The sequence below is a fragment of the Malaclemys terrapin genome, chromosome 3 (genome assembly GCF_027887155.1).
Source record: "Malaclemys terrapin pileata isolate rMalTer1 chromosome 3, rMalTer1.hap1, whole genome shotgun sequence".
In the NCBI taxonomy this organism is placed as follows: domain Eukaryota; kingdom Metazoa; phylum Chordata; order Testudines; family Emydidae; genus Malaclemys; species Malaclemys terrapin.
This window is the reverse complement of record NC_071507.1, coordinates 168,056,712-168,083,739: the sequence shown is the minus strand read 5'-3', so window position 1 is coordinate 168,083,739 and position 27,028 is coordinate 168,056,712. Positions and strand designations below refer to the sequence as shown.

The following is a 27,028-nucleotide window of genomic DNA, read 5'->3' as shown; positions in this document are numbered from 1 at the left end:
CCATTGACCTCAGTGGGCGTTGTGTTGGACCCTCCGCAAATACAAGCCCTGTTTGTGGTCCCAACAGGACAGTGTTATGGCCCATTGGCAAAGTATTGCGAGAAAACCTGCAGTTCTGCTCTCCGTCCTCCACAAGCTTCAGGCTTCAAGACTGTTAATCACAAGCATTAAATTCACTTTTAAAAAATGTTAAATGAGAAAATGTTACCGGTCCAAGATTCGCAGATCACAAATGCTTAACCTGTGTAGGATTGTAAAAAGTAACTCTTCTTTGGTTCTTATTGGGGAGCATTCAGAGCAATAATTTTGACTCCAATTTTATTTAATATCAGGTTCTTTAGTAAAGGCACATTTTGATGCCCTCATTCACATTAAGTAGCACCTTCCTTCATGAATGGTCCCATTGACTTCAGTGGATTTATTCATGTCTGCTTCCTGCAAAAATGCCTTATTGGATTAATTTTCTCTGGGAAAATTTAAACTGGTTTTCCTAAAACTAGATAAAAGTTCTCACTGACTTCAGTGTGGCTTGATGGGGGTGTAAGTCAGAGGATAATTTTATGTTTCTTTTTATTTTATATATGGAAAATAACTTTGGACTGGAATGAAAAACATTTAGCTAAATTCTCCATTGAGTTATACAAGTCCTAACTGTTGGCTTCTATGATATTGCAATGGTGTAAGTAAGAGAATTGACCTGGTGTCCATTATCACATGTGAGATTTTCACATTCCTTTGTAAGTACTGAGGATCAAAATGACATCAAGGGGTAGTTACTCTTCTGAATGGGCCAAATGCTGCACTGATTTACTCCCGCTGAAATCTGCCACAAAGTCAGTGGAATTATCTAGCGTGTGAACTAGCAAGGATTTTGCCCTTTTGAGTTTATATCTAAAAATAAAAAGGTGTCTGCAGGAAACAAAGAGGAAATAGCATTCATTTCCATGATGAACTGCTTGACCTTTTGCGCTCCGCAGTCTGATTGCATTGTTCTCATTATGCAGTTAACTGAACAGGTGGTATTCAATTTCTTCCTGCTAGAAAAAAGGCTGTTAAAATGTTCTCCAAACTTCTTTGAAAGTAGTGTTAGAAAATGGCTTAGCAACAACCAAAAGGAGGAAGTGTGATTTGAATTAAGATGGAGTGAGAGTCTGAGCCGTTCATGCTTTTTTTCATAAAGAAATTCCGGAAAAACATACATGCCTACCACACACCTGTAATTGCTGTGGATATTGGAAGTATTTACACATTTTGAAACAGAAGTGAGGTTCTTCTACAGGTAGGCCAAAACCCATTGCAAGGTTTCCAGTGTGACTGACCAATTTCCAATCCACTTTGTAGGGGAATAGCTGGTGTCCATTTTTTTTCCTGCAGAGCCCCAATTTTAGGTATATCTGTGAGCCTCTATGAGTTTACAATGTTAGCTAATGAATTATTGTACATGCATTAGAACAACGAAAGATCACAATGACTACTAGTAGTATAGAGTCCTCTTCAACAAGTTTCACACGACATTTTTCTTCCACCTTCTAGGACTTTAGCAAATACATCTGCCTATAGGAAATGTAATTAATAGTGGCCATAAAGACATTTAGCTTGGGATTTCAAAGGACCCTAAGACAGTTAGGAATCGAACTTCAGCTCCTTTAGGCTCCTTTGACAATCCCAGCCTTACATGTACATGAGAAATCTCTTACCTGTACTCATTGGTCTGAAAGAGGTGCCCAGATTTATAAAGAAAACACACTGGTAAATTTACGAATGGGATTGTCTGACAAGGTTTCCTGAGACAGCAGGGGACTAGACTTGATAACCAAAGAGGTCCCTTCCAATCCTATGTTCAGTATTTTATATCCAATGGAGAATCACCCCTTTGTTGCTCACTAATGATATCCTTATGCATGTCTGCAGAACCACATCACTATAGAATTTCATGTTGGTTATTTATCATTATTGAAAGTCAGATGGAATGGAGGGAAACACTAATTTATTCAAAAGGACCTGTCTGTGTTTTTGAATGGTAGTTGTATACTATTGTAGGTTTGGTCTGTGTGATAGAAAACTGATGTGATTACTGTTTTGTACTCTGTTAATAAAACTGAGTTTGAATATTTTCATGTATAAAGAAATGTAAATTGTGTGGCATCAGAACAATTTCAATGAAAGAAAAAGATGTGGTGGTGAGAATATAAGTCTTCAAGATACAAAGACACAAAACCACACATATACTGCTTACAGTGTCAGGAGAATTTGAGTGCCTACTATTTTAATAGTTCTTAGTCTAAATGTCCTCCTGAATTCCCTTCCTTTAGGGAGATCTACACCCATCCTCCGACTGAAAAGTGATCTTCTGTCAATGCATATAGAGCCTGATCCAAATCCCATTAAATACGTGCAAAATCTCCTACTAACTTTAGTGGGCTGTGGATCAGGCCAGTGGCTCCTGTTTCATGCTCACCAATAAAATAGAAACAATAAAACTGAAAATGGAAGTACTGATGCTTAATCACCGATTTTGATTCCAAACTCAATGGAGCAGCCTCGAATTTGAAATAGTGAATTAAAATAGAAATAAAAAGAAGCACCTATCCCTCCTCAGAATGTTTTAAAGGGCATGGATTTTCCAGATGAATAATTTAACCTCAAAATGAAACTACTGGGATCCAGCTAACAATGTGCACTTTGGAATACTAATGTTACTCTTGAATAAGAGAGGTGGTGCAAAACAGCTTTCGTGAGCTGACATAGACATAGACATTTTAACCTGGGAAAGGATAGCAATAAATACAACTTCTTTTTCTAAAGGGGGGGGAATTGAAACCAACCAAAAAAATAAATAAATTGTACATTCCTCCCCAATCCAAAAGGGCCAGGTTGTAAAATGTTATTAAGTTTGACTAATTTTTCAACATTCAAAATGTTTTAGGGCCTGCCTATGATCTGACATTCTGTGAAGTTAGGAATTCATCTTTGGTACTTCTGTGGAAAGCACCTGTGTACAGTGGTAACAGTCCTGTTACTGGGTATTTTGTGGACTATAAGGAAGTAGATTCAGAAGAGTGGACCACCGCTAATGAAAAACAAATTTCACACTGTTACTTAAAGGTAACACTTCATTTACTAAAAGGTTGTTGTAGTTATTGTTGTTTCAATGAAAAAGCGACCAAGGAAGAAAACTTGGAGGTGAAAACCTGGCCCCACTGAGGCTAATAGAAGTTTTACCATTGACTTCGATAGGGCTGGATATCACCCTTGGACTTCTGCTAACAAATTCTTATTACTCAATTATATAAATTTATATATTTAACACAAACTTTACTCTGTCCTTTTCAAGGTCAATGATTTACATGAGGGCAAAACCTATGTTTTCAAAGTCCGTGGAGTGAATAAAGCCGGTATGGGCAAATCATCTGATATTTCTGAGCCAGTGCTTATCGAGGCAAGACCAGGTATGAACTAAATTATGTTATCTCCCATACATAAAATGTAGATATAATTTAGAAAATGGTGTAAACATTACTGTGGCAGAAATAAGCATTCCAGGAACTCATGATAGAATAGCGGTGGTACTGAAAAACTTGTCAGTTTTATCTGAGATAACTGTATCAGCAGATATGGTTATCAAAGTATTGGCAGTGTGTCCTTGTACTTTCTTTTACTTACTGAGGGAAATACCTGGATTACTACAAATGCTGAGATTAGCTAACTGTAACTCTTATTTAGTTATTTGAAGCAATTGGAAAGTTTTTAAGCACTGCCTTATCTGTTAAATCTAATTATGAACAAGACCTTTACAACAACCACTGTTAGTGCTAACTACTGTGGTAGGTGTTGAAAGGACATGTATTATATACAAATGTATTTAAAAAAAACCTTGTTACCATGTTGCTAAATAATTAATAAGGCCACATTTTGCCACCCTTCTTCACACTGAGTTTTACTCCACAACTAGTCTCGCTGATTTCAGTGAGTCTGCTCCTACAGTAAAGTATTGCCTAATTTGAGTGTGAGAGGCATAACCTGGCACGCTGATTGCTAACACTGCAAGAATTTTTAAATAATTTAGTTTGTGTTACAATTTATGTTACTAGTTTACTTTTAAAGTTTACAGTCAGTTTTATTTCATAGCTTGGTATCACTAAGCACCCATTATTTTTAGACTTCTGTTTTTTTGTACATTATAAGAAACCCCATTCTAGTATGTTAAGCAAATCACTTCAATGTGTGCTTAAAGTTAGGAATGTGCTGAAGTCCGTCTCTATTCAGCAATGCATTTAAGCAAATGCTTGACACATTGCTGAAGAAGACTGGATTTAAGTATGTGCTTAAGTGCTTTGCTGAGCTGGGGCCTTGAAGAATAAATGCTATTTCTTGACTGCTGTGTTTATGAATTGCTTCTTAATTTTCAGGAACCAAAGAAATTACTGCAGATGTGGATGAAGAAGGTAATATTTACCTAGCTTTTGATTGCCCAGAAGTTACAGAGGCATCAGATTTTACTTGGTGTAAATCCTATGAAGAGATTACTGATCTTGATAAGTTTAATGTTGAAACAACTGGAGAGCAGTAAGTTCTGGAACCCTGTATAAAGGCACTAGAAGTTTGCTTTTGTAAAACTTTGCCCACTTGTGACAAAGCCACTAACTGCGTATATATATTTTTAATGATTTCTTTAGTTCTAAGTTGTACTTCAAAAATCCTGATAAAATGGACTTGGGAACCTATTCTGTAGCTGTTAGTGACACAGATGGCATCTCATCCAGCTTTAAAATGGATGAGAAAGGTAAGAGCACTATTATTTAAGCACTGCCTCTCTTTATCTGTAGGGCTATATTAAGAAAACAAGATGTACAAGCAAAATAGGTAATTTCATAAGAAGTTACTCACTGTTCATGACACTAAAGCACCTATTCTATTTTGTGCAGAAGAACAAAATAAATATGCATGAACAGGCATTCTGGGAGTGGCTGTCTATTTTCCTGGTTAGCATACAAGGGAAATTTCAGCATTGTGTACTTAAGGAAATAATTAATTTTAAAAAAGATAAAGGATGTAGACAATTAGTATTAATTTTCAAATTTACTGTAATGCTAGGATGCAATAAAATCTGCAAAAAAGAAAACAAAACAAAAAAACATTACCAACAAAAAATCTAGTAGTTTCAATTGCACTAGCAATTCAGTTAAACTTCGGAAAATCCAATTAGCTGTGTGCACTATTTTGTGAACGTATGTCCCTAATTCTACAGTTAACATGCTCTGAAAATCAGGCCCATAGTATGTTTCTTTAATAATCAACCGTGTAACAGCTAATTAACCTAAGCTCAAAATCCTATACACTATCCAAAGTGACTTAAATAGTTTGAAAAAATACAGATACAACTTCTGGAGTTAAATGTATAGAACTAGGTTATAAGTCTTAGATGCAGAGTTGTAATGGGAAAGGAGGAGGAAGAACTATATTAGTTGAACAGTGGTGTCTTGATATATTGGGCCAAATTCTCCTCTCAGTTACCTTGACATAAATCTGGAGTAGCTATGCTCTACTTCACTGGGGTTGCCATTATTTGGTGTGCCCATCACCATCCAAGGGAAGCTGGGAGGGTGAGGGTATTGGAGAGGTTCACTTGTTACATTTTAGCAAAGGTCACACCCATCCTTCCTCCAGTGATCTCCTCCTGGCAGTTGTTGCGGTACTTAGAGGCCGGTGATCTGGCCTCATCCTTCCCAGTCACCCTTTTATGCCATTAGCATAAAGATGCCATCAGCAGCTACAGACAGCTCTGGCAGTTGTCCTCCCAAATACACTTTGTATTTTACGGCTGCCTTTTGTGTGGGTGCATCTATATACGACCCAGCATAATTTGGCCTGTTAATTTTGGATTAGACCTAATCTTCTTCCTACTTTAAGGCAGGCTCTGCTATTCAGGGAACTTTCCTACTCAATTATATTTTTTTATTCTAAAGCTACATTCTTCTCTTTCTTCAAATATTATCTGCCTACTTTCTAGTAACTGATTCATAATGCATCTTGAAATCTAACTCGAATCTCACATCATGTATACGCTTTCTTTGAAGCATCTAAAGCTGATCCAAAGCCCACAGAATTCAACTGGAAACTTGATTTACACTCAAAATAAATTAAAGGTGGGTGGGATCAAGTATTAGAGGTGGGACATTCAATGGAACTTGTGCCCCCAGGACTTGAGCTAAGTCACTTAGGGTATGAGTACACTGCAATCAGAGGTGCAATTGCAGCTCAGGTAGATGTACTCACACCTGCATTGATCTGTCTAGCGTTGAAGCCAGGATGGCACAGGTTAGGAACACAAGCATGTGCCTAGGTGGACAGTGTGCGCTTGCACAGCATTTTTTGAAATACACTGAAAGATGATCTCATTACAATTTCAGAAGATATGAAAAAATCTAGGATGGGATTTTCAAAAGTGCCTAGATGTCTGAAACCCATTGAATGTAACTGAATGTCAGCAGGACTTGTGCTCCTAAATCAGTTAGACACTGAAAATCCCACTCCTGGATTTTTTCTTCTTTTCCTATGAAACTGCAATGAGATCACCTTGCAGTCTGTTTATTCCATGAGAAACACACTTGAACCCCTTCAAGAGAGCTTTCATACCATACATTAACTTTCCCTTCTCTGTCCTCCCAATCCTTGATTATAGCAGGGCAGTAGCATCACTATAGTGAAGACTGAGACCAATTTACTCTAACAGCTGATTTTTCTAAGTATTCTGCAATCCACATCCTTACTCAGATGTTTCGAAAATTGTTGTGCCTGTACTCGACTACTTCATGTACTCTGCACAAACTACCCCCAGAGATGCCAGATTCTACTACCCCTTGACCCTTGTCCTAGCTATTCTCTCCAGAACATCACTAGCACTTATTTCTGCCCTGTAGTACACTGTTATGTATGCCACTGGACTGCTACAGATTGCCATGGCAAGAATAGACTGTTGTGCCCCTCTACTTGTATAACTGATCTAACTCAGCACAGAAATGAAGGGTCCATGATTCCTTTGGGTGTAGATGCACCTCTTCTCCTATCCAGTGTGAACTGTGGCAACCTGCTGTAAGTAAGCTTAGACCAATCAATGAAGCTGTCCCTAAAACCATGAAGGACAGCTGGAATCCACACAGACGAGTGAGAGAGCACAATTCTGTAGGTCACAGCCCATTGCAGGGGCGGGACTGGTGTGTACCTTAACTCTGTATTTCCTGGTATTCACAGGCTTAGATCTAGGTGCACTTGATGCTCTAAAGGCATTGATGGTCAACCTTCACTCTGAGTTAATGAAGTTTTGGGGCACCGAATAGCCATTATTAATCTGTCTAGTCTTAGACAACCCCAACTGTCCATACTACTCAAGATATGGCCTTATAAAGGCTTTGGCCAGAATATTTAATTTATCATTGTTATTATTAGTTTTAAGTTAACACATATCACTTATCCATCTGTGCATCTAATTTATTTTTAGTGGGCCCATCACCATAGCATCTATGAGCCATCCTAACACATTCCTAGTTTTCTTTGCTGAAAGCCATGCACTGTGACCCAACTCTGGTGGTATTTCCCCCACTACACTTAAATCCTTTCTTCCTCTGCCATGACTAACAATGATCATTTTACTTTTTGTCTGCTCTTCTCATATGTATCACCTTACTTAGTCCACCATTGAAAATAATCACTTAGCTGTCCAGCCATTTCCCAAAACTAGATCAAATCCTTCTGCAACTTTGTTAAATCGTCCACTGTGTCCTAAAATCCTCGATCATTTCCCCTTGTCTTTGTATTATCTGTAAATTTTGAAATGATGCACTTCATTTCATCCTCCAAGTCCCTACCAGTAATAAATATGTTAAGTAGGATTAGTCCCAGGTCCCAGCTATGTGGAACCTAGCCTGGTACACAATCTTCATAAGGATTTACTGCTAATTGAACCTTTCCTACCAACCAGCTCTCAATCTAGCTGTTTTAGCAAAGAAACCTTTTGGAAATGATACTTTAGTGAGCCGGGTCAGCAGATAAAGAGGGTGTTAGATGCAGGTTAAATGCATATTTCCTATATATCTTTAGTGAAAACCCCATAGAAAATCTAAAATGAGTTTTAGCTCCATGCTTACATTCTCATACATTTTAAATATGAAAACTTACTAAATCCATGAACCAGAATTTTAAGTTTTTCCTGTCTTCTTCAATTTAGCTTTTGAGACCTGAATTTTCAGGGACTTTTGGAGTATTTTTCCCACAAGCAGATTATTTATGCATTGATACTGATTTGTACACTGTTTTAACAGCTGTATTTTGACTCTGTCAGAATAAATTAATACATGAAACTTTTTCATAATTTCAGAGCTTGAACGTCTGATGACACTAAGCCATGATATAAAGAACCCAAGTAAGTAGAACTTCTGAATTTAATAGACAGTTCATGAAATAATATAATTACACACTGATGACTGTGCTCCCCAAGGAGTCCTCTTAAGACCATGACAGTCTCATTTTTCACAGCAAGATTTGCTTGCTTATCTTTTGATTATTTTAAAACAAATATTAGCTCTTATCTGAGAGCAATCTCCATCACTCAAGAGTCTTTTGATGTTTGTCCATTTTTAATACTGGCGCGGTGTCTATTATGCAAAATCCTCAAACACTGCATTAAGGATGTAGTGGAGATTGTGCTCTGACTCCTAGAAAGAAGCTTTAAAATGCATCAGAAAGGTACAGTAGAGTTTTGCTTTTTATTCCTCTCTTCTTGCTCACAAGGGTTCATGCATTATTGACTTTTGCTTGCTTTTATTCTTGTAGCAATTCCTCTGAAATCAGAATTAGCTTATGAGATGTTTGATAAAGGAGAGGTTCGTTTCTGGGTTCAAGCTGAGAGTTTGTCACCAAATGCCAGCTTCAGATTTGTTGTTAATGATAAAGAAGTTGTAAACAGCGACGTAAGTACATGTGGAAGGCTATAGTTGCCTTTATGTCACTTTTGCATGTGAATTTCTTACATCTGCATTGTCTACAATACTATTAATGTTGATGTGTTGGTAGTGCCTAGGAAGGAATGCCATTGTGCTAAGTACTATATACACATCTCATAAAGTGACAGGCCCTGCCCCCAAAGAGCTTATAAGTTAAGCATATTATGAGATATGGAAGCTAGGGATAAACAAGTGATGGGGAGAACAAGGTAACCCTGAGGTAACCATACTTGGTATAATAAGCACCAGTCATGGTATGCTTACTGCTCAGCCATTGCCAAATATTTTGTAGGCCTCACAGCACAAGTCAGATTTAAGAAGGGATTTGAAGGAGGACAATGTGGTGGCTGTGCAGGTTTTTCGGGGGTGCTCTTCCCATGTGTTGGAATTTTTATTATTTATGCAGAGTATTATCACAACACTAACGTAACCATAAATTCCTCTATTAAATCCAAAGGCTGAATGTTATTTATACAATTGCTCTAAATATGCCTAAAAAACTAGATAATAAACAATTTACTACATCAAAACAGTAACAGGACATGTATAAGCATTTAATCAAGATACTGAAAAACAGGCTAAACCCCAGGGTGCTTAGACCCATACTGGTCGGCTCCATCTTGGTTAGGCAAGTATTAGCACATAACCCTTTCAGCGTTTTCTTTTTTATACCCTTTAACAAACAAGTGATGTCATTGCCAATTGTCAGACCTTAGCTAAGCACAGATTAAGCAATATTTTATAATACATGAAACAAACTCATATAACCAATTATTTATTGCACCTGGGACCCATTTAACCCTGTTTTATTTCTATTACTTCAGCCCAAATCTTAAATAAGATAACAGTGGTATTTTGAAGGGTCACTATATATTTAACACCACAACTCTTCTTTCTCATGATCTCATTCTTTTTGGTCACGTCCTTCGGGCCTATTGCTCATCCTAATATCCCAACTCAATTTAAAACCACAGTTCACCCAAATCTAATATGGGCCTAAATTCCTACACTAGGCATAAGAGGCAACATGGGAGAATGCTGCAAAGTGCTTGAGGGAAAACTGGACTAATGGGTAGTGAAGACTGGCATTGTTGGCTGAGCTGAGGCTTTCTTCATCTTTTTATTTTCTATAATCAAGGTATAAATTGGAAGGAATGTGTCTTTAAAAATAAACATGAGGCAAGATGAATGACTACAACAGTGATGGACAAATGTCAAAGGTTTGGAGTTTGGATTTGTATAAACATCCAAACTGTACAGTAGAAGCTTATCCTAACTGTTTGAGATGGAAATATCTGCCTAGGTGTTTTAAGGCCTAATAGAACTCCCACTGAAGTCAGTGGTAAAATTCCCGTTGATTTTTTGAGGGCGTTTGATTGGACTCTTGGGCACTTTAAAGCTCCCATCACCTAAGCATAGTTAGAATAGCCTTTCCCTGAGCTGTCCCCATATTCCCATTTCTGCTGTTGGTCCTGTCCAAAAATACCATAAGAACAGTTTTGGTCCTGTGTTATTTTGGCATTGCCAGTTTCAGTCAGAACCTGGAAGTGGAAAGCACAAATTAGCTGAACTTTTCAAACCTTAAAGGCCCATCTTGAATTAGGTTCTATAAATGGATACGGATTTGGGGGATGGGGGCAGGGGGCAGAAGGCGTCTCTTTGTTTCATCTGTTTGCCATAGTATGTAATATATCTGCCACTTGCCTCTAACTGTGGATTGCCTACATGTGAACATGTCAGTGTGTTACAGTATTTTGACTGTTGCATAAGCACAACTTTCCAGCTGAGGTGCTTCTGTTAGCAGCAAATTATATGTTGCCGCTTGTATAGATAGGTACAGACATTGGGCCCAGTCATGGAGCTCTTATTCACATGGGTACTCCCAATGACTTCAGCGAGATGTTGCATGTATTTTAAATTTGGAGGCTAGATTGGGAGTGGCCCCTGCATGGCTGCCCGGTCACAGAAGGGTAAGGAAGGAGCTTCCCCTACCTTTGCACTGCTGCACTAAGACCATTCATTGCAGTGGACCCTGTAAAGGGATCAGGGAAGGATAAGGATAAGGCAGAGCCATGCTCTTCCACCCCCAACCCTCCCGCATCATCAGGTCATGGTGCAGGGCTAGCACACCGGGAGGAGCACATTGCTCACCCTCTGTACATAAAGAGCAGCATTTGGAGAGTCTCTGCCTGTCTGATCCCCCACAGTAATCTTTCTGGGGTGGGGTGGCTTCACACTGCTCCCTGAGCATGGCTATGGCTTCAAAGCGATTAATTTGTTCCTTAGGTTGTAGAAAACATTTTTGATCAGAGAAGCTTGTCTGCATTTTTTGCAAACCCTGGAGAGCAAAGACCATTCCCCTGGATTAGATATTGACAGGATTAAGAGGGAATATTTCTCTGTCAGAATTATTAATTTTTTCCCCCTTACAGTTTTTCTTGAGAAGTAATAAACTTTAACATTGAAAACATGAATAAAAGATGACTAGCATCTATTGAAGTTTCAATATTCTGGATTTGGAACTGTTTACAGAACAGATTCATCTATTTTTAGTGTGCATCTGTTTTGAAAGAGTTGACATCATAGATAGCCTCTTGCAGTCGAGCTGTATTATTTTACCATTTTAATTAGTAATCCACAGGTGACATTTACTTGTGGAGATTGATGATATTTTTGTGGAAAGTCACATAAAAGCCTTGTATTTATGGTACCCATAAAATCATTGAACTTCATCTTGCTGCATAATGGCAATAGCTAGAAGCCTAATTATTTTCCAAAACCTGCCTAGAGACTGGACTGCAGTCAGTGAACATGTTCAATAGACCATTGTGATGGTGCGAATGTAGTTTGATTCTTGTCATTGACGACAATGAAATAACTTTCTTCTGGGCCCTAATTGGGAAAACTTCCTTTGGTCCCACTTCTGAAAGATGTTTGAAATATAGTAATGTGAAAATGGAATTAACTGGCACTGTTCAGCCTGTTTAGTCATTTTAATCTTGCTCCCTGTGCCCCAAAGTAAAAAATATAACAAATTCAAGAAGCAAGAAAAAGGACAAGATTGAGCCTTTGTATTTTCCCCCTTCTAATTTCCTTTCTACTGCTGGAAACAGCAATTTAGTTTTCTCTCTTGGGTCTGTTTCTGTACCATTGAAGTCAATGGGCACTTTGCCATTGACTTCAATGAGTACAGGGTCTGGAATCTCAGAGACCAAGAGAAATGTTTTCTTGATTTAGTTGCACTGCTTGATACTTAATTTAATGAATAACATGTAGCTTCTTTTCATTTCCCACACAAACCCCTCTTTTTAATCATCCTGGCCACCAACTCTTTTGTACCGTCTTTTCCGACAAACTTTGATTACATATGCCAATGTCCTGTTTAATGTGGTGATTTAGCCAATTCTCCTTTACCCTGTGATATTACTTTACTATGTGTCTTCAAAAAAAGATGTAAACATCCAGATTTTATGACCATTGCTCTATTGTAATTATGTGCAAACAATGTACATATTCTCTTCTCTTTATTTCATTTAATTAATAAATATTGTAGTTATCCTACTGGTTCTTTCTTTACTTCTCCCTTCATTATTTTTCTCTTTTCTTTACATTCATTTGATAGTTATTTCCTTGATATTTTAAATTAAACTTCTAGATTTCAGTACCAATAATCTATTTTTCAAAATGGCCTCTTATCCTTAACCAGTAAAGGCCCAATCCTGCTAACTCTTCTTGACACAAGTTGTTGTTATTGATACTAGTAGGCACATTGACTTCAGTGGAACTCTTCACATAAGTGAGGGCCTTATATGGGAAAATAAATCGGAACCCATCTTTCTTTTCTATTTCCATTAGCAACTCTTCCATCCCTTCTGTTCCTCAGGATTCTGTAATTTGTAAATCCTTGCTCTCTTTCTCACTCCACATGAAACCCACACATTTTTTCTCAACAGTATGTCCAAGATCGTCATCTTGACTACTGCAACCTCTTCCCATCATGCCTGTGATCCTTACCTCTCTTCAATCCATCCAAAACATTGACACAAAATCATCTCCCTCACTTGTTGCTACAAACTTATCCAGCTTTCTTTAGATTCCTTCATATTGTTTGGCACTAGTTGACTCCCCTTTCATTAATGTGCTTTCCATGCCTGTTTGTTTATTTTTTTGCATCTCATTTTATCTGCTATAACTTTTTTATGTTTCATATCAAATAATGTAGCTTCTTATTTTTCTTCATTTATTGCATTTATAATGTTAATATTTTCAATTTTCCTCTATTTATTTTTAGATCTTTACTTTCTTTATTGTATGCCATATGTTCTTATTATTGTTTATATGTTTAAGATCTGTTTCTGTGAGCCACTTGATTCCACTTGAAGTTGAGAGAGCTCAGCACTTTACCACAACATACCATAAATATCTCCCTTGTATAATTTGTACTTTTGCAAATGTCAGTAATGATCATTAAAAATACAGGGTCTAATACTGCTCCCATTCAGTATTAAAAGGTCCTTCCACTTAACCAGACCAGGATCAGTCCCATAATGAGTGTAATGTATTATCTAATCTGTAGTAGGGTACATCTGTACTGCAATCACGGGGCATGATAGTATCTTGAATAGACATGTCTGAGCTTGCTTTAATTAAGCGAGCTCAGGTACTGTAACAGTGAAGCCATGGCCATGTGCACTTCAAGCCCACCTGGAACCCAGCTGTACATACTTCCATGGCTTCACTGCTCTGGTACCTGAGCTAGGTGGATTAAATCTAGCTAGAGTTTGTCCAATTGAGTTGCAGTCACACCCTGTGATTGCAGTATAGACATACCCTTAATCTTACGTGCACAGATTTCTTTCCAAAATGATGTTGTTTTGTTTCCTTTCTCACATCTTCTTTGCAACCTATGGGGGAGTTCACTCACTGCCTCCTTGTGGCCAGTCATAGCAGAGCAGCTCTCTCCCCATCTGGTAGCTCCCTGCAGACCATTGCTTCTGCACTGCAGTGGTGACTTTTCCTGTAACTCAGTCCTCTGGCCAGGTCATGATTTAATCCATCCCTTCTGGGGTATCAGAAAAATCCTACCAAAAAAAAAAAAAAAAGTCCAAGACTTTGTATCAGACCTTTGGCTCTGACTGTGGGCCTTGTGTTCTTCAGTGTCTTTTCTCAGGGCTCTCTGTTATCCTTGTCCTCTTCTTAGGTGCTTCATGCTAGCTTCTCCGGTGGCTGATAGGGGAACCCAGGGCTTCCCACTGCATGGAGTTCAAGCCCAGGGACCCTATAACCAACAGCCAAGTTTTGCTGTTTGGATTGGTTATAGTAGGTCTATCTACAGTATGAAGATATTTCTCTTAACCTCGACCTTCCAGCTGGCCTCAGTGGAACTCTACTCAGGAATAAAGCTCCATGCTGGCAGATATCTTTGCAGGATTGAAGCCAATAGTAGACTTAGTAGATCCGCTCTGTGGGCCAGCTACTCATTCACATGAAGCCAGCATGGTCCATTACATTAAGATTTTTAAGTTGAGAAAAAAGACTGTTGTTATGATTATTAAACATTCATATCATAGTAGCAGAGAAGCCCGATTGTGCTAGGTACTGTACAAAAAGAGATAAAGAGACCGCCCTTGCCCCAGAAAGCTTCATAGTAAAAGGTGAAGGATAGGCGACTGGGACATACAATCAGCAAATGAATATGGTGATGACTGATATGTTAGGGAATTATAAATAACTTGCACTACACATCGCATTGTGTAGCTATACTTACCTACTATAATGCTTATGTAATTTCAGCGCCATAGAATTAAGTGTGACTATTCAAATGGCATTATTGAGATGCTGATGGACCAATTTACAATTGAAAATGAAGGAACTTACACTCTACAAATTGAAGATGGAAATGCAAAGAACCAGTCTTCATTAGTTCTCATTGGAGATGGTAAGTTCTCTGAAACATTTGGCTCAGCCTATGAAAAATAATGCACTTCAATTATTCTTTTGAGTTCTTCAGCAACTAACTTCTTGTTTAACACTTTTCTTCCATTAATTTAGCATTCAAGGCTGTATTGGCTGAGGCTGAGCTCCAGAGAAAGGAGTATCTCAGGAAACAAGGTAATAGAGGAAGGGATGGTGATTTAGGGATGAATTTTTGCAGCTAACGGAGCACCACTTGTGAATGATGAGTGTCCTCAACTCCCTTTGACATCAGTAGGAGTTGAGAACACTGAGCACCATGCAGGAGATACTGAACACTTTGCACGATGGGGCATCTTATTTCCCAAGAAGTCTGTATTACACACACTATTTCCCAAGAAGTCTGCTATTAAACACAGTTGCACACACTATCAGAAACCATAGTTATGCTTTCTTAAGGTCATTTACTGCTCTCAGTTTGTGGTAGAACTTCCACTATGTGATGTGCACACAAGTGGAGGGTAGGTAAAGTTGGGGACCTTACAAGAAGTTATCTTCTGATTTAACCAGTGAGGGATCCTACTGTAGGCTCTGTCTGATCCAGCAAAGCATTTCAGTATGTGCTTAATTTTAAGCATGCAAGTAGTTCCATTGATATCATTGATCAGAAACTGTGTGTGTGGGGAATTCACACATGCAAAGTATAATGTCAAATTCATCCTGTAGTCCTTCTATAGACAAAACTCCAACAAAGAATAGAGGACTGGGCCCCAAATATGCACCTATTATTCTCTTTGTCTAAAGTTCAGTCTAAATTTTTATTACAATTCAAATCAAGAATAATTTTTGCAGTTCAAGGAAAGTAGTATACTAGTTAGATGTCTAATTCAGAATACATAGCTGTTAAATCCTTCTTTTAAAATATTTCCATTCTAGTTATAATTTATAATTATAATTTATCAAGCGTATGTTATTTAGAATGTTTAAAAAATTATTGCTTATTTTATTTGCTCCAAACTTTGCATAAGTACCTTTGCATAAGTACTAATCTCAGGACACCAGCTAGCAGAATCACAAAAATTAGAGATGGCAAAAACCTATTAGTTCATCCTGTCATCTCCCTGCTAATCTACCTATTTTTATTGATCTCCCCAGTACATCTGCATAAATAATATAATTTTGTATTTTCTGTGTTGGTTTATTTATAGTCTTATGAACGAAGATACAAAATATTCCCTTCAATGCACAAGCTCAGAGGATTTTTTCCTCTGAGGAGCTGAGCACTATCAACCCTCATTGACTTCAGTGGGAGTTGTAGGGACTCAACTCCTCATAGGATCAGACATTAAATTTATGTTGTTAGGTCCTGATCTTGCAGACACTTAAACATATGCATAAATTTACTCACATGAGTCATCCCACTGACTTCAAAGCGACTGTGCTTGTCATGAAAGCTACTCATGGGCATGCCTATTTGCAGGATTGGAGCAGGTTATGGGGGAACTTGAGTAGTTCAGATTTCTCTTTGGCGATATTAGAACATAATTTAAATATGTTTCATTTAATGTAATTTGGAAAAAAATGTTTTGTCAGGGATTTTTGCTTTCAACATATAATTGGGTGAGAATTTTGAGACACTTGTTTATTCTCCAATTCCCTCTCCAGGGACATTTGGACATTTATTGGTAACCCTATTCTATCTTTTTCCTATGTTTAGTTGGCAACCAGGTAATATCAAATTTAATGACTTTATTGGTCTCACTCAGTAAGCTGTAGTGCATTTGGGAATGGTACATCTCCTCAGCTGCAAACTAAGATGGGTTCCACATTCCCCCCCCCACTTCTTTATCCCACATCAATAAGACAAACACTCATTGAAAGGTTTCTCCTTTAGGAAATATGTAGTTCATGAACGATTGGGACCAAGGCTTCTGGATCTACTTTCTATTGGATCTACATCTACTTTCCCCTGCTCACAATGAAGTGAGAAGTGTTCCCTTGTAGATTCCATAACACATGTTTTAAATTCATTTTGCTTCCCAGGTCCTCATTTTCTGGAGTATTTACACTGGGAAGTTACAGAAGATTGTGAGGTTTTACTTGTTTGTAAGGTGAGAAAATATATTTGGAAACATTTTCCAGGCAGTTTTATAAAATCTCACAATAATATGTAGAAGATGCATTTTTAAACATTATTTGTTTTTAATAGTGAGTTTAGCAAACAAACATTTCTTGTATGAATTTAGATGACAAAACAGGACTTTTCATATTTGTAGTCAATGGTTTTGAAAAAGTAACATCTTAATTTCAAAGTAATGTATACAGAGTTCTGAGAAAGCTCTTACTGTCATTAATTGTCCTTACATGCTATTCTAGGAGGCTTTACTATTCTAGTTGCTTTACTTTTTATAAGAACTCATAATGAGAGGAATGAATAATTAAAAGGATTTAATTTGGGAAGCATTGAACTCAGGATGTTCACTGCTTTTTGAGCAGTGCAGACACTTTTGTATTAGTTTTAACTACTCATTTTTAATAGGTTTTGGGTTTCTAATTAGAGTTGATTGAATAATTCATTATGAGTAATTTATCTTACACATTTAGTAGCTTTTTTTCCTGTTCACAAATTATCTGTGAACACACATAAGACTTTAGCTTCAGCTCATGCCCAGCATAACTAAGTGGGGAGGCAAAAGTGGCTCTAAACCGCCATTCTCCCAATCCTGGGGCTGAACTGCCCTCTGGTACAAATTAGAGCAGCCACATGGCTTTCTCTAACATATATTGGCTAGCACAGTACCCTAAGGACCGTTCCTCTGGCCAGAGATAGCTATATTGTGCCCTGATCCAGTCACACCTTCTCCCATCCAAATCATGCTCTGAGCTATGTCATCTATATATACTGGGGGAAGCAGGTGCCACCGAGTGCACTACACTCACTTTTAACCCTTACAATAGGGCAATCACCAGAAGGTCGGAGTTAATTTCTAGGTTCTCATAGAAGAAGGCAAGATGGTTGCCAGGACTGCTTTTCAATCAGTGGTAGATGCAGCTGATACATCTCCAAGGGTGATGGCTTCTGCCTTTATAATATAGTGCAGGGAATCATGCTTTCATGCTTCAGTGTTTCCAGAGAGGTTCAGAACACCACTGAAGACCTGCCCCTCGATTAGACTCATCTGGTTAACCAGAAGACAGATGTGTCTTTGCCCACCCTGAAGAATTCCAGAGACACCTTCCACTCCCTGGGTATATATACTCCTGCCCCCAACAGAAAAATTCATAGGCAATCATACAAGCCTAGACCAATGACTCAATTCTACCACCAGGGACCTTATGAGCCACCCCAAAAGAGAGACAGGGTTGAAAAGCCCCACATCTTGCTCAGCAGATTCTTCATCCCAATCCCAACCCTCAGCTAAGTGTTGTTTTTGATGGGCGATTGAGAGCTGCAAACCACTAAGTTCAACACCTGCTGATCCCCATGCACCCTTTGGGGTTTGTCTAGCACTATTTTTCAACACTTGAAGTGCAATAACAAAGGACAAATGGGTTCTGAATGTCATCTATTCTGACTATACAATAGAGTTTACATATGTACCACCTCCTATCTCCTTTCCCACCCCCTTTTGGGGGCTACTCTCACGAGAAGATTCTTAAACAAGAAGTAGAATCTCTCTTACAGCAAGGAGCAATAGAGCGGATTCCTTTTCAGTACCAAGTATAGGGTTTTCACTCAACGTACTTCCTAGTACCCAAAAAGAAGAGCAGTTGGAGACCTGTTCTCGATCCTTGCCATCTCAACAATTGTATTCTCAGACTAAAGTTTTGGATGATCATATTGGCATCTATAATTCCATCCCTGGAGAAAGACATGGTTTTCAGCTTTCGATATGAAAGGCACGTACATCCACCCCGCCCATGGATGGTTTCTTAGATTCATGGTGTGCACCCACCACTTTCATTACAGAGTACTCCCTTTTGGAATTGCTGCTGCCCCCAGGGTCTTTACCCAGGTGTTCTCTGTAGTAGCAGCCTATATCAGATGCCAGGGTTTCACTGTTTTCTCCTGTCTCAACGTTTGGCTTCTTGTTGCCAAAACAACCAAGAGCCTGTGAGTCGACTTTGACAATGCTGCAGCTTCTCTTCTCTTTAGAGGTCCATGCAAACTCCAAAAAGTCCATCCTCACTCTAACAGAGACTTTACACTTCATTGGGGTGTCCTTAAATACAATCACAGCAAGGGCTTACCTGTCAATGGACAGGTTTCAGGCAATGAACGATCTCATAGACCAGGTCATAAGCAACTCTTTAGTACTTGTCAAGATTTCTCTCTCTCTCTCTCTCCTGGATCATAAGGCTTCATGCACTTAGGTCATGCTTTTTGCCAAGCTCCACCTTGGTTGCCTGCAAGCCTGGCCTCAAACAATGTACTTACCAAATCTGCAGTCCAGGAGCACCATAGTGACTAATCCAGCCAAACTAATATCCCTGCTATGGTGGAAAAATCCCAACCAGGTATGTGTGGACATTTCCTTCCGTGCCTCCTCACCACATAGGATGATCATTACAGATTCCTCCCTGTTGCGTTGGGGAGCCCACATGAACACTGTACAGCACAGAGCACCTGGACATTTCAAGAGCCCAAGATGTACATCAATATTCTGGAATTGCAACCAGTTCAAAGGGCTTGAGAAGGCTTTCTCCCATTCATTTAAGGTCACCATGCCCTCATAATGTCAGACATCACACAATCGGATCACCCTATCAGCAGTCTACCTCTCAGGGAACCTAGTGTACACTTTCAGCAAACATTTTGCTGTTGACCACAAGTGGGAACTACACGACTCTGTGATGAATAATATTTTTACTTAGTGGGGGACCCCCACCAGAGACCTGTTTGCCTCCCAAAATGAACAGGAAGTGTGGCATATACTGCTCCAGAGGTGATGCTTTACTTCTTCCATGCTCAGACCACTTGAACGATACCTTCCTTCCACTACCACTCCTACCTTGGGTCTTTCAAAAGATTCAGCAGGACAGAACATGAATCATTCTCCTTGCCCGCAACTGGCCCAGACAATTTTGGTTTCTGAGCCTTCTATGCATTTTGTCTTGAGCACCGATCATTATTCTGACATTTTCCTATCTCCTGATGCAGGGAAACAGCAAATTCAAGCATCCCAACCACCGTCTGCTTCATTTCAGGGCTTAGTTTTTGGATGGGCATTGTCCTTAGAATGATCATGCTCTGAAACTGTACAGAACATCTTTTCTAACAGTAGAAAAGATTCCACTAGAAAATGTTACCTAGCCACCTGGAGGCATTTTTCTATCTGGGTGCATCAAATATACCCCCAGAAGCTGCAGATATGCCTCTTATTTTTGTCTATATACTTTCCTTAAAGACAGCAGGTTTGTCCATCAACTCCTTATGAGTCCACTTGGCACAATCAGTATATGCCATCCACCTTCACAGGGTACCTTGATCTTTGCACACCCACTGAATAGCAGATTCCAGAAAGGCCTAATCAAAACCTTCTGCCAATAAAAAAGCCAGGTCCTTGATGGGATTTGAATTTTGTTCTTTTGGTACTTGCTAAGTCTCCCTTTGAACCATTAGCTTCTTGCTCCATATCTCTCCTTTCCATTAAAGCGATCACCTCAGCCAGGAGGATTGGTGAGCTTGGAGCCCTGATGGCAGATCCCCCTTTACTATATTCCATAGGGACAAAGTTTCATTAAGTTCACCCCCAATGTAGTTTGCATTTCACCTGCACCAGTAAATTCACTTACCTGTGTTTTTTCCAGAACCTCATGCATATTCAGAAGAAAAGAGACTCGATGTTCAGCCTTGGCCTTTTATCTGCAGAGAACAAAAACAATCAGAAAGTCTCCTAGACTATCTGTCACCACAGCAGAAAGAGTTTGGGGTTAGAGTATATTTTCTCAAAATGGATCTTGGGCTGTATTTTGCTCTGCTATCAGCTGACTGATTTCCCCCCTTTTCTTGGGGTAAGGGCATTCCACAAGAGTGCAACATCTATGGCATCACTTCAAAAAGTGTCTCTACTTGATAGCTGCAAAGCAGTTACATGGAGTTTTATCCACACGTTTGTGAAACATTGTGCCAGGGTACAGGACTCCTCTGCTGATGCATTACCTGAAGGGGGGTTCCAAAGAGGATGGAGCTCGGCTGTTCTCAGTGGTGGCAGATGACAGAACAAGGAGCAATGGTCTCAAGTTGCAGTGGGGGCGGTCTAGGTTGGATATTAGGAAACACTATTTCACTAGGAGGGCGGTGAAGCACTGGAATGCGTTACCTAGGGAGGTGGTGGAATCTCCTTCCTTGGAGGTTTTTAAGGCCTGGCTTGACAAAGCCCTGGCTGGGATGATTTATTTGGGAATTGGTCCTGCTTTAAGCAGGGGGTTGGACTAGATGACCTCCTGAGGTCTCTTCTAACCCTGATATTCTATGATTCTATGGTGGTCCTTCATTTGGCTGTGCCACCCTCATCCTCATACTCTCCTCCTACTTGAGTGCTGCTTGTCATTCCCCCATAGTGGAATACACATTGGGACCAGCACTCGAAGAAGAAGAGAAAGTACTTACTTTATAGCAATTAAAAGTTCTTTGAGATGTGTGGTTCCCGTATGTTATTCCACTCCTGCCCTCCTTCCCCCCTGCTTCGGATTGTCTTTTGGTTCATGACAGAGAAGGAACTGAAGAGGTGGTCAGTCTGTCCTATCCTTTATCTCCTTGGTCAGAGGCACAAAGTGTGCAAGAATGCATGTTCAGACCAATGATTCTCTGGCTCTGGGTGCATGGAGCGCATGCATACCCACAGTGGAATACAGATAGGGACCACACATCTCGAAGAACCTCAAGTTACTATAAAGTAAATAACTTTCTCTCATTAGTAGCTCAGAAACAACCAACACTCACATCTACACTGGAGTTCACATTTTCCAGTGATTAACAAAAGAATAAAGAAAATGCAAGAAAAATTTACTACATTTCACACATTGTTTGTATCCCATTCACTCACTGAGATCATGAATTAGACACTATGTAGTGAATAAACCAATCTCGCAGGCAGCCAAGAAAACTCCCAAACAGTGGGCCAAATGCTCAGCTGGGGTAAGCTGGCATTGCGCCATTGACTTTGAGAGAAATTCATTGCAGTAATCATTTCCCACAACTTGTGCAATTAGTACAAAAAATCAAAACTCGCTTTAAGAACCAGGCTTGCAATTGTAGGTCCTGTTTGTTCAGGGGGCACAGGAAAGAGATGTACAAATACACAATAAAGAGAAGTCACAAGCTTGCTTGACGTACATTTTATAACTATAGATTTGAAAAATCAGTTTCTCTTTCATTTTATCTTCTAAGCTCTGAACTCAAGGTTCCTTGAATGCTTAACCATGTTAGATAAGAGTACATCTGCTGAAACCCAGCATCCTTTTATTAGACCTGCCTTTAATTTTATGACACTGGTGTGTCTTTGTTTAGTATGTGAATGCAACCAAGCTGAAACAGTGCAGCTTGCAAAACTCTGAGTGACAAACCTTTTATTGAGAGGCCTGATAAGTGACATAAAACAATATAAAAATTACATTGGCAGTACCTCTAAAGAGTGCTGAACTTCTGCTTCTGGTCACTCTCCTTTTAGCTGCTTCTTTGAAATCACACTTTAAACTCACCCATCCAGCAGTATGCTAAGTATCACCTGATACACAGCTATATTTCAAACATAAAGCAATGCTGAAACCACAGCTGTAATCTTTCTCCATTGTTACTGCTGAAAGGCCACTGCTACCTCAAGAAGGTCACTCTAACCCCCTGAGCCTTCCTCACAGCTGCCAATGGATAGTTTTGTAGCCAGAATAACCAGAGCACAAAACGATCCAGCCACTTCCCCTTCTACCCATAACTGCCCCTTCTCATTCCTGGCTACTCCCCCCAGCCTGACCATAGCAGGATGATGTATGGCTGCACATGTTGCCCCTGTGCCAACCTAGCCTGGGGGAATTCTTTTGGCACTGCTCCTGCTATCTTTCAGACCCCTGCCAAAGCAATGTAAGTGGGCTTTTGTGGGGATTAGACTCGGCCGCATAATGTACATAGGCCCGAAAGAATTGTACTGAACTCTGCCTCCTAGGCAGAGAGTAGAAGTTAGTGCTCATGTGGAACGGGTGCAGCTCTGGAATGCACTTCGGGATTCTGTAGTGCTCTGTAACCAGAGTCAGGACAGGCCATGGAACTCAGGCCATGGAATCTGTATGCTACAGATGTGTTAGGACCAAGATTTCGCCCAATGCAATTTAATTGTAATTGTTCCATACGCTGCTTATCTGATCTACACAATAGATAATAGAAAAATGTATCCTCTTGTAGAGCAAATACAATTAAATGGAGCTGTCTTCTGTCAACATATAATAATATATGCATTTTCTGTTGTGCAGGTGGCAAACACTAAGAAGGAGACATCTTTCAAATGGTACAAGGATGGTTCTGGGCTTGAGGTTAAAGAGTTGCCTGATTTACAGAAAGGAGTGTGCCAGCTAACTATTCCAAGGGTATGATGTAATCTACCAATTATCAGTGACAATTTCTGCATAACATTTTACCAGGTTGAGTCCTAAGCCAAGTGTCAACTCAGTATTTCTGTGGGGCATTTTGAACGAAGGTACATTAGCTACACTCTAGTTCACTGGCATAACAGCTAGTGCTAATAAGAGATTGTCCATTTTTATTGTCCGCTCAACCAGTTCCTTCAGGACTCGTGTATGAATACGATGTGGTCCTGGTGACTTGTTGCTCCTTAATTTATCAATTTGGTCAAACATGTAATCTCTGACAGTGTCTCATCTTTACTGCCCGAAATGAATAGGTCTGAGATAGGAATCTCCCCAGCAACCATTATAGTGAAGACTCATGTGAAAAGATTATATTCGCTTCTCTGTAATGGCCTCATCCTCCTTAATTTCCTCCACTGCTCCCTAATAGTCTAGCAGACCCAGTGATCTCTTGCACGTTTCCTGCTTTGACTGTAAAGCGTTTCCTGTCACTTTATTTTATCTTTGGTTATTTGCCCTTCAAAGTCCCCATTAACTTTTCTAACTTCCATCTTACAATTTATCTGCAATAATTTATGTGCTTTCTCTTGGCTTCAGTTGTGCAGGGTTAATATTTCCTGATGGATATCTGTTTGGCTTGAATAACTTCTTTTGCCTTGACATTTAGATGCATTGTGTTTTTCCTCCTGTTTTCCTGCTTCTGTTTTTGTTTAGGTCTTATGATTCTATTATGTAACCTCCATGCTAAGTCCAAATATTTAGATTTCCCCACTTTTGACTTTGACCAACTTCCTAATTTAAAAAAATATTAAAAAAATCTCCCTTTCTAAACCATAGTGTCACTATACTAGATTTTAATATGTAACTTCTCTGGGGATAGTGACACTATGGTACAGTAATTTCTTGAACCAAATATGGGGTGCTAATGGAACTAAATCAGGAATATTGACAGGGCTTTGGAGTGGAGCGTGGAGCAGCTCCGGAGCAGTGGAGCTGCAGGTTTTTGCCTGGAGCTGGAGCAGAGCTGGAGCACAGCTCCAAAGCAGTGAATATTGAGGCCTCTTACGTGCTCTAGAATGAAATGTTCCTAAAAGCAATCATTTTGTCTGAAGAGAAATTGTGTCTCTAAACTTCATCCCAATGACGTGTCCCATTTGATTAGTTTATACATCAGTAGTTGAAGTCACCCATTATTAGTATCTTTTTTTTAGATTTAATTGACTTTTGGAGCTCACTAAACTACTCAGGCCATATGTATTTGTTTATATGGAACATCAGAGAGAAGCAACCTATTGATAGATAATTGAGCTAACTTTGTATTATAGTATAGGATTAGTGATTTAGCACATGTGAATAGAATAAAAAGAGCTTACTTACCAGGCCTAATCTTGAGTTTCTTCTCATTGGTAGTCATTGTTGAAGCAATTCAAAATAAGATTTTTGATACAGAAGATGGTCTAGTACTTGCTTATATCTCCAGATCTAATTTCAGTTGTACAGTAAATGTGCCATGTTTTATTTCTAGCTGTCTAAAAAGAATCAAGGTGAATATAAGGCAACAGTGTCAGATGACCGAGGTCAGGATGTGACTACTCTTGATATATCAGGAAAAGGTAAAGCTCAATTTGTTATAGTGAAGTAATGCATGACTAACAATTCTTCAAAAGATGGCAAAGCATCTTCCCTTGCAAATGGATAACACAGGAAACTCTTGTGCTGTATTTAATTTCAAAGCTCTTGCTATTTTTAGAGGACTCAGAAACGATATAGGCTTTGGACCAAATTCCTTCAACCTTGGACTGAGCCAAGCATTCTTCCTCAAGTAGATTTTAACTATTCTTGGAGGAAAATATGCATTAGTAAGGGAGGCAGAATCTGGTCCAAAATACCAGCTTAGATCATAGGCAGCAAAAGAGAGTTTTATATATCATTAAAAATGACTGAGATAGTGGTGGACTGTTCCAATTTAATGTGTATTCCCAAACATTGCTCAGTAAAACGGTGTCAGAGTTAGTTAAAATATCTGAGTAATATAGAATGATTTATTGCCAACATAAACAATTTCTTTTTTTCCCCTAATGTGGTGATTTTCCATATCACTTTACATATAGCAAGGCTGTATTCTGAACAATTTTTACTATTTGTTGGTATGTTTCCTTTTTTCTTCTCCTTAGTGTTTGACGATATAATCCTGGCAATGAGCAGGGTCATTGGTAAGTAAATGCTGTCTCTGACTTTCAGGTAATATTTTGATATTAAAATCATGAGAGCCTGAGGCAAGCGGGAAATCTCGGGGAATCACAATGCATATCCTATTATGGGCACATTATTAAGTTTCTAAATAGGGATTTGATTTTGCTAATTGACATTATTAAAGGGGAAGAAAGAATTATTCCACCTGGCTAGTATTGTTTAATCACTATAAATGTCTTAGAGCTATTATTTATAGCTTTCTTCATATTAAGCTCAGGTAAACAAATGACCATTTATACAATATAGAGAGAGTCTGATTCTGATCCCACTGACACTGATGCACCTCAGGAGTCACTCCAAGGTTCCAATAGAGCGGCATCTGTGTAAAATAGGTGTGAAATCAGTATCAGATCAATATTATTTAATGATCATTATACAAATAGTTTATTACTTTTAAAATAATCATACTGGTAATAAACTTAATAAACAGCAACAAAAGAATGATACTGGACCAGACCCTGAGCAGGTGCAAATTAGCGTAGCTCCACTGAAATCAACAAACTATGCCAGTCTACACCAAGATAATAACTATTTCCTAATTATAATTGTAGTTCTTGTAGGTGAACCCATGTGTAGAGAGGGCAAGCATTATGAAAGCCTGATTTGTCTTTTTGCCCTACAATACACAGTGTTCTTTAATTGGAATATGTTTTATTTTATGCAGGTAAATCTGCTTCTCCACTGAAGGTCCACTGCACTCCAGAAGGAATAAGACTTCAATGTTTCCTGAAGTACTATGCAGATGAAATGAAAGCTAACTGGTATCAGAGGTAAGTGAGAGTGGCTGGCCAGACACTGAATTCAGTGAGAGATTTAAATAAATGTTAAGGTCTGCAGGATTTATTTGTATTTATTACCTTTTTTATGCCATTCAGATAGCACCACCCATACAATTGATCATCCCAATGCTTCTGTAAGACAAGGAAGTATTATCATTCCCATTTAGCAGAAGGGAAATGAAGGTTCAGAGAGATCAAGTGGCTTGCCCAAGGTCATAAAGGAAATCTGTAGCAGAGCCAGGAACAGAAGGTCTCCAAAGTTCCAGTCAATTGTTCCATCCACAGGAAAGGAGGGTTTGCAGGATAATGTTTTTAAACATAGTAATTCCTTGATATCCACCAGAGAGAGTGTAGGAAATGAAGTAGTTTGAATTGGACAGAAAGGGCCTGAGTCAGCAACATGTTACCCCAGTTTTATGCTCATGTAAAGCCATTGATTTCCATGAAGAAACAGGCATACAATGGGAGTAACAGTACTGAATTGGGTTCAAGGAGCACAAGGAG

The 27,028-nt window shown here is 39.0% G+C and overlaps 1 protein-coding gene across 8 annotated transcripts in view; it reads left to right on the top strand.

Annotated features, from left to right (window-relative positions):
- MYOM2 (myomesin 2) overlaps nucleotides 1-27,028 on the top strand; it is a 159,337-nt gene that overhangs the window by 80,750 nt on the left and 51,559 nt on the right. For all 8 annotated transcript variants that reach the window (XM_054021634.1, XM_054021633.1, XM_054021637.1 and 5 more), the window contains 13 exons: nucleotides 2,927-3,105; nucleotides 3,335-3,449; nucleotides 4,410-4,566; nucleotides 4,677-4,783; nucleotides 8,375-8,419; nucleotides 8,830-8,966; nucleotides 14,793-14,937; nucleotides 15,051-15,110; nucleotides 16,956-17,023; nucleotides 23,379-23,492; nucleotides 25,018-25,105; nucleotides 25,667-25,705; nucleotides 26,410-26,515. In XM_054021634.1, the coding sequence (XP_053877609.1) occupies nucleotides 2,927-3,105; nucleotides 3,335-3,449; nucleotides 4,410-4,566; nucleotides 4,677-4,783; nucleotides 8,375-8,419; nucleotides 8,830-8,966; nucleotides 14,793-14,937; nucleotides 15,051-15,110; nucleotides 16,956-17,023; nucleotides 23,379-23,492; nucleotides 25,018-25,105; nucleotides 25,667-25,705; nucleotides 26,410-26,515 (1,360 nt within the window). The remainder of the gene's footprint in view (nucleotides 1-2,926; nucleotides 3,106-3,334; nucleotides 3,450-4,409; nucleotides 4,567-4,676; nucleotides 4,784-8,374; nucleotides 8,420-8,829; nucleotides 8,967-14,792; nucleotides 14,938-15,050; nucleotides 15,111-16,955; nucleotides 17,024-23,378; nucleotides 23,493-25,017; nucleotides 25,106-25,666; nucleotides 25,706-26,409; nucleotides 26,516-27,028) is intronic.